This window comes from Hyperolius riggenbachi, chromosome 4 (genome assembly GCF_040937935.1).
Source record: "Hyperolius riggenbachi isolate aHypRig1 chromosome 4, aHypRig1.pri, whole genome shotgun sequence".
Lineage (NCBI taxonomy): Eukaryota > Metazoa > Chordata > Amphibia > Anura > Hyperoliidae > Hyperolius > Hyperolius riggenbachi.
In genome coordinates, this window is record NC_090649.1 from 131,366,371 (window position 1) to 131,380,058 (window position 13,688).

The following is a 13,688-nucleotide window of genomic DNA, read 5'->3' on the forward strand; positions in this document are numbered from 1 at the left end:
GTCAACTTTTTCATTTCTCTCAGGTTTGCTAAAAGGGCGTGGACTTCCTTCGCTCACCATGTGACTATCCCGTGTGTGGTCGGCTTCCCACTCCACCCTCCCTCCTGTTTACTCTCCTCCTTCGCACCCCCTGTGGCTATATTCCATAGTCCTGTATTAGTTACCAGAGGACTACACCAAAATGGCCGCTGAAAGCAGCGTTCGCGGACATATTTTTCTATGTATAATCAGTACTAACTAAAGGAAATGCGGACTTCGGCGGCCTCTTTTCGTAGTACTGTTGTAGTGAGTACAGCGAGACTATGCAGAGCGGAGGGGGAGGTATAGCTGCGACTCATACCCGGGGCAGCTCCATACAGCCATAAATGTGCGGCGGCACACGTGGGGATCCTGCGATGCTGACATAGGATCATGTGAGGTTGCTACCAGACCCAGAGCGGAGGACACTCCTCATCATCATCCCCTCCACCATGGCTGCTGGCTGCAGGACAGGAGGGTTTCCTGGCTGGAAGCTGCACATCTCCAATGAACTGCAGAGAAGAGACCGGGAGCAGAGACAGGCCTTCGAGGAGCTCATCTTGCAATGTAACTACGTTTGATTTTTATATTATGGATGTGTGTGTTAATGTTACTAAACAAGGAGTCCATTAGAATACTGTATTTACAGGCCTGTAAGGTCAACCAGGTGTACAGTATTTATAGCAGGTTATTCGTTTTTCAATTCTTCTGTTTTTAAGACTAAATATAGTAATACATTCGTTGCTAGCTGCTGAATAGATTATATTTTCTCATCTCATTTTTCAGGGTTTTGTTTTGTTTTGTTTTTTACCCCTGCGTTGAAAGAAACCTAAAGTGAGTGGCATATGGAGGCTGCCATATTTATTTCCTTTTAAACAATAACAGTTGCCCAGAACAGTGCTTTTCGGCGCTGCTAGATTTGGGCCACCATAGTCTATAAAGGGAATCACAACTGAGCGGCGCTCAGTAACATTGGCGCCGTCAGAAGATGGAGCTGAGGTTACTTAAAAAACACAATAATTTGGCCTCCAGCAATCGCTGGAAGCCGAATTCTATCATTAACCCACTATTCTTGGCGGCTTGGAGGGGGAATAGTAATTAATATGGCCTGGACTTGTGGCAAAGCAGGATCAGCCATATACCGCTGTATCTGGCGCCGATTTCAAATGAATGCACAGTTGCCTGGTAGTTCTGCAGATATTCTTTGGCTGCAGTAGTGTCTGAATCACTTACCTGGAAATAGTATGTGGCTTTTAAGGTGCATACACACGCACTACGGCCGCCAACGACGAGTCCGTCAGACCCTCCCGCTGGGTGGACTTTTAGCCGACAGTAGCGCGTGTGTACGCACTGAGCGGATCGTTCAGAAACAGCCTTATCAGTCCGCCGACAGCGCGTACACACTCACTACTGTCGGCTGAACGTCCGCCCAGCGGGAGGGTCTGACGGACCCGTCGTTGCTGCATGTAGTTCATGTGTACGCACCTTAAAGTCAGAAACATCTGATCTGCATTCTTGTTCAGGGTCTGTGGCTAAGCGGATTAGAGGCAGAGGATCAGCAAGGCAATGTGCCTTGTTTAAAATTAAATACACATATCAGCCTCCATATCCTTTCCTTATAAGTAATTTACTCATTGGACAATGCATTTGTTATTCCTGTAAAGGTAGAAATTAGGTATGAGCAAGCGCAGTGGCAGGTGTGCTGCTTTACCTGCTTGTATTCAGAGCGAGCCATGGCAAATGTGGTTAATTCACCTGTATGACTTCCTCTTGCCACTGCGCTTCATGCTTCTGGTGCTTGTTCCTACGAAACAGCATAGATTGACAAAATAGCATACACGTAGAGGCAGGCCCGAGGCTCGGGCAAGAGAGGCTCCAGCCTCAGGGCGCAGTGTAGAAGGGGGCACACTGAATGCAAGTTCTTGCCTGTGGAGTGCCTCCTTCTACTAGAAATCTGTATCACGTTGGGGAGCAGGGGCGGTGTACCTGCTTGGAGGAGTCACACCGGCACCAACTCTCCCGCTGGGATTGAGTTTCTGGAGTCAAGTTCAATCACCTACCATTAGAAGGGGGCACACAACTTGCTCAGCTATCATTCTCCTATTGTGTTTGAAGCATAGAGAAATAAGAAAAGGGATACATGGCAGTGACTGCAAGCCAGGTAACTAGAGATTAAGATTTTTTAGGGGGGATTTGGGGCCCTGGGGCACCTCTTATGCTGGGGATACATGGTATGTTTCATGATAATATTCAGCTGGTGCGATCACGCTGCTCGACCCCCGCCCGCTCGATCCCCGCCGGCGGACAATGGCAGGGAATCGAGCAGCTGATAAGGAGCGGGGACGAGCGGTAGTCGGTCCGGCGGCTAATCGGCCGCTGGATCGATCCGTGTATTCCCAGCATTAGTCTAATAGCAATCGGTGTGTGAAGGCTGGAGCCAGATACTTACAGAGAGGGAAGGCTCTGGGTCCTTTAGACGAGGCTTCCCTCTCCTCTCCCAGTCCCTGTTACAGCTCAGGATTCTCTGCTGCGGAAGGGAGGCTTTGGAAGTCTTCAGGAGCCGAGTGCTCCCTAAAGCTGCCCATACACCTAACGATTTTCCCGCCGATATACAGCCGATTCGATCACTGTGATCAAATCTGCTGTGAAATCATTGCGCAAACGCTGACCAAACGATCGATTTCCATCCGGAATCGATCGTTCCCATCGATCCGTCTGTGCAAAAGATTTCCCTCGATCGCCGGCTGGTCGGTAGTGCGTCGATATAGGCGTTCGAATGTCAGAACGACGCTAGCAGCGATACATTACTTGATCCGGCTGGCGCATGTCACCGCTGCTCCTTCTCCGCTGGGTTCCGGCAGGCTTCACTTCTTCCTGTCCCGACAGGAAGTTTAAACAGTAGAGGGCGTTTAAACAGTAGAGCGCCCTCTACTGTTTTAAACTTCCTCAGACAGGAAGTGAAGCTGGAGCCCTGGAGCTGAGCGCGGAGAAGCCAGCGGAGAGCGGGGGGACTTGCACCGGCCGAATCAGGTAATGTATGCGGGGGGGAGGGGCGGGCAGCTTCACAGATGGTAAATCGATTTCATGCTGAAATCGATTCACAATCTGTTTGCAGTAAAGGCAGCCATACGATCCCTCTCTGATCAGATTCGATCAGAGAGGGATCTACCTGTTGGTCGATCTGATATTAAATCGACCAGTGTATGGCCACCTTAAGACGGGCTGCTTCATCCTGCGCACTTGTGCGCAAGCAGTATGGTGCCGTCTGTCTTCGGTAGGACTCGGCCCCCGAAGACTTCCAAAATCCCCCGTGGCGGGGGATTCAAACGAAGGAGCTGCTGCCACAACAAGGGCACCGGGAGAGGAGAGGAGAGGGAAGGCTCTGTAGGACCCAGACCCTTCCCGCTGCCTAGGTAAGTGTCTGGCTTATTTTATTTTATTACAATTCCCATTGACTTGAATCCAGCCCTGAGCCCTGTCGGGTCCAGTGGCTTTCTAAGATGTGATGCCTGCACTTTGATAGGGTTTTGGCTGCGGCATTTAGGCAACCCAACTAGGCATGTGTGAGTAAGGTCCCACAGATGAACACAGTGAATCCAGCCTAGGAGACTTGGGCACACAGGAAGTAACTGCCAGTGGGTTCCAGGCCTGAGGGGAGGACTGATTCATTTGCACACATTGTAAGCTCTAAATAGACATATTGTGTAGAGAAACAAAAGATTAAATTGCAGGTGAATCAGACAACATATTTGTATGCAAATCCCAGAACTGCCCTCCCCTGGTGCAAACAATAGATGATTTCAGCTGCCTGAGGTGTATGTAAATATACAATAGAGTGCAAACTGTTAAACCTGAAACATTAAAATAATAAAGATACTAGCCTCAGGCGGAGGAAGCCTCTGGATCCTAATGAGGCGTCACTGGTTCCCCTCTGCAGCCCTGATCCAGCACTGGCACCCCTAACAAAAATAAACAATATTTACAATTGCTGCTGCACACATGCACACCTAGCGGCTTGCCACTCAGGCCCTGGGGGAAATTGCAGAGCGTATGAGAGGAATCGGCGCGGCAGACGTGTGCGCAGAATACAGCCGGTATATGGCTGATCCTGCTGCCGCACAAGTCCTGGCCATAGTAAATACTATTCCCCCTCCAGGCCGCCATGGATGGTGGGGAATGAAATAATTCGACTTCCAGCAATTGCTGGAAGCCGAATTATTATGTTTTAAAAGTAACTTCAGCTCCGTCTTCTGACGACGCCGAAGTGACTCCCTGTTCCTGCTATAGCCCTAATTCCTATTACGGCCTATGGTGGCGCCGGCTGCGCCCAAATCTCCTGCGCTGGTTTCAGCGTGTTAGATTGCAGAGCCCGAGCGGGCTCTACTGCGCAATCGACTTTCGTCTGTTTAGTAGAACGGATGTGATCAGGCTCAGCTATATCCGCCAGAGCCTGAAAGGAAAGCCACTAGTGTGCAGCGGTGCCAAATGCCGTCAAGGGTATTTTTGGGGGAGCCAGCGCAATGCAGAATGCTATTTCCTGTCTGATCGACGGGAATCAGACGTTTATTTCCGTCATGTCCGATCTGCTCTTGTGTGATTACGGGATCAATTTTCTGATGTTATCACGGGAAAATTGATCCCGTTATTGATCAGGAGCAGTTTGGTCATGTACACATGATGCAACTTCCTGTTGGATTACCAGTCGATTGGATGGGAAATTGCAATGTGTGTACCCAGCATAATGCTTTTAGTCATAGACCAGCACTGGGAAAACTACTGCCCACGTGCAGTGTTACTCCGGCCCACCTACATTTTTACTCTTTCCCCCCTCCCTCCCTGCAGAGTTGCGAGCAGGCGATTAGAGGGGGTTAAAACTCACCTACTCGATGCTTCCTGCATGGTGTTTCCATGGCAACAGGGCATCACATGACATGCCGTTGGGACGTGGCAGCATATTACACACTGGCTGCCAGTGTGTGATACGCTAGCATCATGTGATGCCCGGTTGCCATGGAGATGTCACGCAGGAAGTGGCAAGTAGGTGAGTTTCAACACCCTCCATTTGCCTGCTCGCAACTCTGCAGGGAGGGAGGAGGTCAGGAATGCAGTCTGCAGAATGTGGCCCAGGCCATGCAAAGTGTCCAGGCCTGTCATAGACCCTGAACAAGCAAATGCAGATCAGGCATTTCTGACAGTCAGATCTAATCAGCTACATGCTTGTTTCTGGTGTGATTCAGACGCTGCTGCAGCCAAGTAGATTGACTGGACCGCCAGGTAACAGGTATTAAGCGATACCAGAGCTGAACAATTAAATAAAAACTGGGGAGCAGGCATGTATTAGATACCGTCCTCAGATCCAACGCTCCCCTTCCCCCCCCCCCCCTCCCCTCCTTTTGTACCATAAATCCTCCGCCTCAGCTCACTCCAGGTCGCTGTAGCCTTGTAGTAGTGTGCAGGCGTGTGTGACCATGAGCACCCCCCCCCCCATTTTTATTTATTGCTTCAGCTCTGATATCCTTTAAAAGGACATAACCATGGCAGCCTCCATATTCTTCTCACTTCTCTGTTGTACTTTTGAGCTTTACTTACTTGGTGCTTCTTTCCGCCCCTGACAGTCTATCTGGTCCCTCGCAGGTCTGTTGCTCTCCAGTGTGCTGCTAGCCCCTCTGAAACCTCCATGGGCGCATGCTTCAGCACGTCTGCGCCTCGATCGCACTCCTGTGGCCAGTAGCGTTCTGCGCTTACGCCTTTCACAAAGACTTAAACTGCGCAAATGCAGAACGCTCCCAGCCATCTAATTATGTACAGGGACTTTTTTTAATCTAATCTAAAATGGTGTAGATTTCATTAACTCCCCCCTAAATTTCCCTGTTCAACCCAGCTACTTTTTCATGTCACCTGGCATAATGTCTAACATTACTTGGCTACACTTTTCATACATCTTGTCGTCTGACATGGCAATATCTGTTTGCCGGATGTTTGAAATTACTTTTCTGACGTGTGTACAAGGCTTTAGTCTGGAAATGCAGCTCGTGTTGTGCGCTACGAGTATGTAGCTGCCCATAATCAAAATGTAAATTTTAGATATTACTGCCAGCAGCAGAGGGGAGTTAACTTGCCTATGCCGCCACCTATAGCCAATGTGTTCCACCTGCGGCTCACATAACCACTACTTCCTCCTTCAAGCTCAGTAGGAGGAAGTAGTGGAGTTGCGTAGTCCACGGGTGAAAAGCATTTTTCAGGCAGTGTTATCTAATTTAAATTTCAATTACGAGTAGTGCACAAAACTAGATGGGAACTGTTGCTGGTCTGGTGAGCCTAATGTTCGATGGCAGAATGCCACCCTTGTCACAGTGCAGGATTGTCAGCAGCGAACTGGTTAAATGCTTTTCAGTGCAGCTACTGAGAACTGCCTAGTAGGTATTGACTTTTCTGTGGGACGAACTTGGGTCAAGGGCACAGAGCTGCCAGCTGTGTGTAGATGACCCCGGAGGCGGAGAGGTTTCCTCTTACCCTAATGGCTTTTGTTTTTCCCTCTGCAGATAACAGGTTGCTTGAAAAATCTGACCTTCAATCTGTTTTAGCTGAAAAACTGCAAGCAGAGAAGTATGATCTGCAGAGTCGTCATGATACCAGGTAGAGCACGCGCTTTGCAATAGCCCTTTTATAAAAATACATTTTAACACATTTGTTTTGTTGTCTGTGCTAACAGTAAACCTCTATGATATAAAGGTGGGAGCACAATTCCTATCGCCTGCAGGGATCTGGACTCTGTTGTTTGGACAGTCTGGATCTCTTGCCGATACGTGAGCAGAAGTCGGAGGGCTGCTGTACACAGGCTAGATATTTGGCAGAGGTTACCCCGAATGGCCGGTTTCACCAAGAACTATCGTGTACAAGGCTTCCAGTATTCAACTCTACTTAAAGCAACCCTATATTTGGATACTCCCCTAAGACTACTGGAGCTAGAGGGATATGGTCGATGCCATATTTATTTCCTTTTAAACGATGCAGAAAATCCTTTTGGAGCAGGCACCACCAATGTAGATAATCATCACTTTATTAATCACAATAAGGTATTGCAGTTTTTCACAACTTGATAAAGAGCCAGGAGGCTCGAAACAGCGGTCTGTCGTTGTGCTGCTGCCTTTTAACTTATGTGATTAATAAAGTGATGATTATCTACATTGGTGGTGCCTGCTCCAAAAGGATTTTCTGAAGTGACGGCTCCAGTGGTGTGGGATGCTGTAAGCCTGGGCACACACCTTTCTCCTTTCATGGGTGCTGTTCCAAACCCCTACAGTGTTTGCTTTTAAACGATGCAGATTGCCTGGCTGTCCTGCTGATCTTCTGCCTCTAATACAGGCCTGGGCAATGTTTACGTGGCCCAGGCTGTATTGTGCAGACCATGGGCCGCCTTCTTAAAATTCCAAACCCCCCCTTTCCTCTCCTTACCTGAAAAATTGCACGTGGGCAATTGAACAACTCACATCGCTCACGGAAGTTCTGCGTCGCATCTCCATGGCTACAGGACGTCACATGATGTACCAGCTTATTACACGCTGACGCTTCCTGACGTTGCATCATGTGATGTCCTGTTGCCATGCAGATGCGACATGGGACTTCCATGAGTGAGGTGAGTTTCAAATTGCCCATGCGCAATTTTTCAGGGGGGAGGAGGGGAATTTGGCCACCTGTCGACGGGCCGGTGTAACAGCAGGCCCGTAGTTTTTCCAGCGCTGCTCTAATACTTCTATCCATAGACCCTGAAAAAGCATATGCAGAACAGGTGTTTCTGACATTGGATTCAATTCATGGAACTTCTCATGAATGACTTGCTGTAAAAAATTGCATATAAGCCGACCCGTGTTTAAGCCAAGTGGGTACCACTTTTCCCTAACACCCTCCCCCCCCCCCCCCCCCCCCCCGGGAAAAAATTGACTCGTGTATTAGCCCTCTCCACACAAGCCAGATGTGCCCCAGGATCATACAGCTGTTTCTCAAAAATCCACATGGGGCGAATTGAACCGCTGAAAGATTGCCGCCATGCTCTGCTCCACATGCTGGGGGACACAGGTAGTCTTGAGCAGTGAACTCTGCACACCATGATGGGGGGGCACGGAAACAGCAGGGAGACAGATGGCAAGAGCAGGGTTACTAGTGCATGATCCTTATGCTCCAATGCCAGTAACAGAACCTGCTCCACCATCCGTTCTGCTCCACTGACTTTCATGTAAGCCGAGGGGGTAACTTTTACTGAAAAATTAGGCTTATACGTGAGTATATACAGTATTTTTCTACTAATTAATCAAAATAACCTTGCAGCATATTTTCGAGCTAAATCACTCAATGTTGTAATTGATTAAATTCATGAGTTCAGTTCCCAGCCACTGTGAGTTGGCTTTTGACATGCTACAAATCGTTAAGCAAGCTAATTTTTCTCTTGGATTGATCATAATGGTACATGCTAGGCTGGCTTCAGCATGTAGTGGTGTTGGTGGTATAGTGGTTAAGTAAGTTACCTACCACACATTGTGACCTGGGTTCAATTGCCAGCCCAACCTGCGTTCAATTCCCAGCCATGGTATGTAAGCTGGCTTTTGAAATACTACAATTCCCTGGAAGATGAGACCCTCCTCCCTCCGGGAGGAGGGTGAAGAGAAAGTGAGGGTAATATAAGGAATAACAATCAGCTAGGAACACGCCTACAAGAGCCTAACTAAACTCTCCCTAGCAGAGTCTGTCAGCAGCTGTCCCTTAACTAATTACTGTAGGCAGACGAGTGAGTAAAACGACAGGAGAACCTTGCATTTTATAAGGGGGGGTGGGGCTCCAGGAGTGAGTGCAGTCTGATTGGTGACAATGTGCCTGCTGACTGTGATGTAGAGGGTCAAAGTTCTGGTCAATGGAGCATTATGGGGCGAATCGAACTTCCGCAAAAGTTCGCCGGCGAACGCGAACCACCTAAAGTTCGCCTGGCACCGTTTGCGGGCAAACCGTTCGGGACATCTCTAGTCACAATAGATGTCACTCACCACCACACTGTTGCATTCTTTCCTGGGCTTCTTCCATTATATCACTTCATTTCTTCTGAAAGGTTGCTAAATTTGCTCACCGCTCTGATAATTTCGATTGATTTTGCCTGAAATCTCCTACTTCTCCCACTCGTCAATCTGTGGCAGAAATTATCATCTGCTGTTCAGGGGTTTCATTTAATCAGTGGTTTTATTTCAGCGTTAGCAGTTCCACTATAAGACAAAGAAAAAGGTTGTACATTTTTGCCATGCTTGGTAAACAACCACTTGTATTTTCACTCTAGCCCAGGCCCTGATGGGATCCGCCATGAAACGATATTACACGATATGGCCCAAATGAGGATTAAACACCAGGAGGAGCTGACTGAACTCCATAAAAAGCGAGGAGAGGTAACTGACATGAGTGCTCAATTTGCAGATGTAGCTGATCAGTGCATATTGTTTTTACACAACTTTAAAACACAGGTGAAGTGAATAACCTTTATTATCTTGTTATAACAATACGCAGATAGCTCATGGTGACCCAGAGCCACTATGAAAGTATAGGGGGCTAGAGAGACCAAAAAGTCATCCTACTAAAAAGCTACACTGAGTGTAATTTGCCTTCTTAAAAAATAAGGTATTTGCGATAATTCAGCTTTAAAGAGAACCTGAGAAGAAGGGTATAAAAGAATTGATACTTGGGGCTTCCTCCAGCCCCATATCCCTCGCCGTCCTCCTGGGTGGCTCTGTTTGCCCGCTATCGGCCCTGGTAAACTTCAGTCAGGCTCTCCTGTACATGTGCAGCCTGGCTGTACGCCTGTTGCGTTCACATCGCCGGGAGCGGTTTGCGCCTGCATACAATGCTTCTGTTGATGGGCGCACAGCCACACATGCGCAGGAAAGCCCAACTGAAGAATACCAAGCCCGATGGTGGGCGAACGGAACCACCTGGGAGGATGGTGAGGCAGGCAACGGTGGTCATGGGCTGGGGGAAGCCCCAGGTAAGTATTAATTTTTTTACATCCTTCATATCAAGTTACCTTTACGTGAGCACCTGTGGTTTTTCCCATTATTTATTATGCAAATTGTCTTTATGCCCCTGAAGCCAGGCTCACCTCAAGAACCACTGGTGTAAAACAAGCCTATAGCGTATACATTTTACAGAGCCACATCAACCCAATATGCAGACAGTTTCTGGTCCTCCTCAGTGCATGGTATCAATTGATAGGGCACAATGGGTTAGGGCTTGGACCAGTGCTACAGAATACCCAGAGAGCGCATGGTGACCCCCAAACCACTAGTAACGTATCTTGTTACAAGAGCTCTTGTCAAGAGAGGGAATCTTGGGTGGCAGCAAGTGAGCAGGCAATTCTAGCAGGTGGTGTATTGGAATCACCTTCATGGGCCAAAATTATGGCTAAATGACAACTGGAACAACTCCAAAATGGTGGGATATTCTCAGTATGCAGTGATTAAACCTGAAGGACATTTCACTGTCATTTTGATACTTGTCTTAAAGAGGGAAGTCTCTAAATAGCCTAGAGCCTTCCCGTTCCACCTTCCGGAAAAGCTGTATGACCCGCATGGTCACCTAGCTCTTCGGAATTACTCTCTTCCCTAAGTAGCTGGGAGAGGGGGGCACGAGTAGCTCTAAAGAGATAATCAGTGAAATAGCTTTACCAGAGGATGCTGCTGTAACAATGGGATGGAGGAATAGAAGGCTCTATGCTACCCTGAGCCTTCCCTCTACTAAGGTAAGTATCAAATGGAAAGTGAATTTTCTGTTTTTGCAAGGTTTGGCATAGTATAATTGGCTGGTCGAAGCTAAACTGTACTACGGAATGACTTAACCACTTGCCGACCGCCCACAGCCGATGGTGGACGCCGAAAGGACCGCAATACGCCCATTGGCATTGCGTCCTTTTGGCATGCCCGGGGAGCGATCGCGTCACTGGTGACGCACGCTGCCCCGGCAACTGGCTCCGCCCACCCACGACGACAACCCAGCCGGCCGTTCAGAAGCGCCGGCGGGTTGTTAACCCCACGATCGCCGCATGCAAAGCGTATAATACGCTTTGTAATGTATACAAAGCATATTATACAGGCTGCCTCCTGCCCTGGTGGTCCCAGTGTCCGAGGGACCACCAGGGCAGGCTGCAGCCACCCTAGTCTGCACCCAAACACACTGATCTGCCGCCCCCTGATCGCCCACAGCACCCCTCAGACCCCCCCTGCCCACCCACCAGACCACTGTTTGCATCCAATCACTCCCTGTCACTATCTTTCAATGCTATTTTTTTTTTATGCCCTAAACTGCCCCCTGGGGGCTCCTGATCACCCCCCCCCCCCGTGTACTGTATGCATCTATTCCCTCCCCCCCCCCCCCCCCCCTGTAATAACCCACTGATCACCTGCCAATCACCCATCAATCACCCCCTGTCACTGCAACCCATCAATCAGCCCCTAACCTGCCCCTTGTGGGCAATCTGATCACCCACCCACACCATCAGATCGCCCGCAGACCCGCCGTCAGATCACCTCCCAAGTGCATTGTTTACATCTGTTCTCTCATCTAAACACCCACTAATTACCCATCTGTCACCACCTGTTACTGCTACCCATCAGATCAGACCCCTATCTGCCCCTAGGGCACCCAATCACCCGCCCACGCCCTCAGACCCCAGCCCTGATCACCTCGCCAGTGCATTGCTTGCATCTATTCCCCCCTCTAATCACACCTTCAGACACCCATCAATCACCTCCTGTCACCCCCTAGCACACCTACCCATCAGATCAGGCCCTAATTTGCCCCGTGTGGGCTCCTGATCACTCGGCCAAACCCTCAGACCCCCTTCCGATCACCTCCCCAGTGCATTGATAGCCTCTATTTTCCCCTCTAATCACCCCCTGAGACACCCATTAATCACCTCCTGTCACCCCCCCCCCCCCTAAGCACTCCTATCCATCAGATCAGGCCCAATACAACCTGTCATCTAAGAGGCCACCCTGCTAATGACCGGTTCCACAAAATTCGCCCCCTCATAGACCACCTGTCATCAAAATTTGCAGATGCTTATACCCCTGAACAGTCATTTTGAGGCATTTGGTTTCCAGACTACTCCTCACGGTTTTGGGCCCCTAAAATGCCAAGGCAGTATAGGAACCCCACAAATGACCCCATTTTAGAAAAAAAAGACACTCCAAGGTATTCCGTTAGGTGTACGACGAGTTCATAGATTTTTTTTTTTTTTTTTTTTTTTTTGTCAAAAGTTAGCAGAAATTGATTTTTATTGTGTTTTTTTTTCACAAAGTGTCATTTTCCACTAACTTGTGACAAAAAATAAAATCTTTTATGAGCTCACCATACTACTAACAGAATACCTTGGGGTGTCTGTTTCTAAAATGGGGTCACTTGTGAGGTTCCTATAAAGCCCTGGCATTTTAGGGGCCCTAAACCATGAGTAGTCTACAAACCAAATGCCTCAAAATGACCCGTGAATAGGACGTTGGGCCCCTTAGCGCACCTATGCTGCAAAAAAGTGTCACACGTGGTATCGCCGTACTCAGGAGAAGTAGTATAATGTGTTTTGGGGTGTATTTTTACACATACCCATGCTGGGTGGGAGAAATGTCTCTGTAAATGACAATGTTTTTATTTTTTTATTTTTTATTTTATTTTTTTTTACACACAATTGTCCATTTACAGAGATATTTCTCCCACCTAGCATGGGTATGTGTAAAAATACACCCCAAAACACATTATACTACTTCTCCTGAGTACGGCGGTACCACATGTGTGGCACTTTTTTTGCACCCTAACTGCGCTAAGGGGCCCAAAGTCCAATGAGTACCTTTAGGATTTCACAGGTCATTTTGAGAAATTTGGTTTCAAGACTACTCCTCACGGTTTAGGGCCCCTCAAATGCCAGGGCAGTATAGGAACCCCACAAGTGACCCCATTTTAGAAAGACACCCCAAGGTATTCCGTTAGGGGAATGGTGAGTTCATAGAAGATTTTATTTTTTGTCACAAGTTAGCGGAAATTGATTTTTGTTTGTGAAAAAAGTGTCAATTTCCACTAACTTTAAAAAAAAAAAAAATCTTCTATGAACTCACCATACTCCTAACAGAATACCTTGTGGTGTTGTCTTTCTAAAATGGGGTCACTTGTGGGGTTCCTAAACCGTGAAGCGTAGTCTTGAAACCAAATGTCTCAAAACGACCTGTGAAATCCTAAAGGTACTCATTGGACTTTGGGCCCCTTAGCGCAGTTAGGGTGCAAAAAAGTGCAACACATGTGGTATCGCTGTACTTAGGAGAAGTAGTATAATGTGTTTTGGGGTGTATTTTTACACATACCCATGCTGGGTGGGAGATATCTCAGTAAATGACATTGTTTTGATTATTTTTTTTTTTACACACAATTGTTCATTTACAGAGAGATTTCTCCCACCCAGCATGGGTATGTGTAAAAATACACCCCAAAACACATTATACTACTTCTCCTGAGTACAGCGGTACCACGTGTGGCACTTTTTTGCAGCCTGCTGCAAAAAGGGGCCCAAAGTCTAATGAGCACCTTTAGGTTTTACAGGGGTGCTTACAATTTAGCACCCCCCAAAATGCCAGGACAGTAAACACACCCCACAAATG

The 13,688-nt window shown here is 48.0% G+C and overlaps 1 protein-coding gene across 6 annotated transcripts in view; it reads left to right on the forward strand.

Annotated features, from left to right (window-relative positions):
• The first annotated feature begins 222 nt into the window (after window positions 1-222).
• Window positions 223-13,688, forward strand: part of ATG16L1 (autophagy related 16 like 1) — a 55,352-nt gene continuing 41,886 nt past the window's right edge. For 5 of the 6 annotated variants that reach the window (XM_068280696.1, XM_068280697.1, XM_068280698.1 and 2 more), the window contains exons 1-3: window positions 224-585; window positions 6,561-6,654; window positions 9,338-9,443. In XM_068280696.1, coding sequence (XP_068136797.1) covers window positions 471-585; window positions 6,561-6,654; window positions 9,338-9,443 — 315 coding nt within the window. In that variant the 5' untranslated portion in view covers window positions 224-470. Of the gene's footprint in view, window positions 586-6,560; window positions 6,655-9,337; window positions 9,444-13,688 lie in introns of all 6 variants that reach the window. The other variant, XM_068280695.1, reaches the window with a different exon arrangement.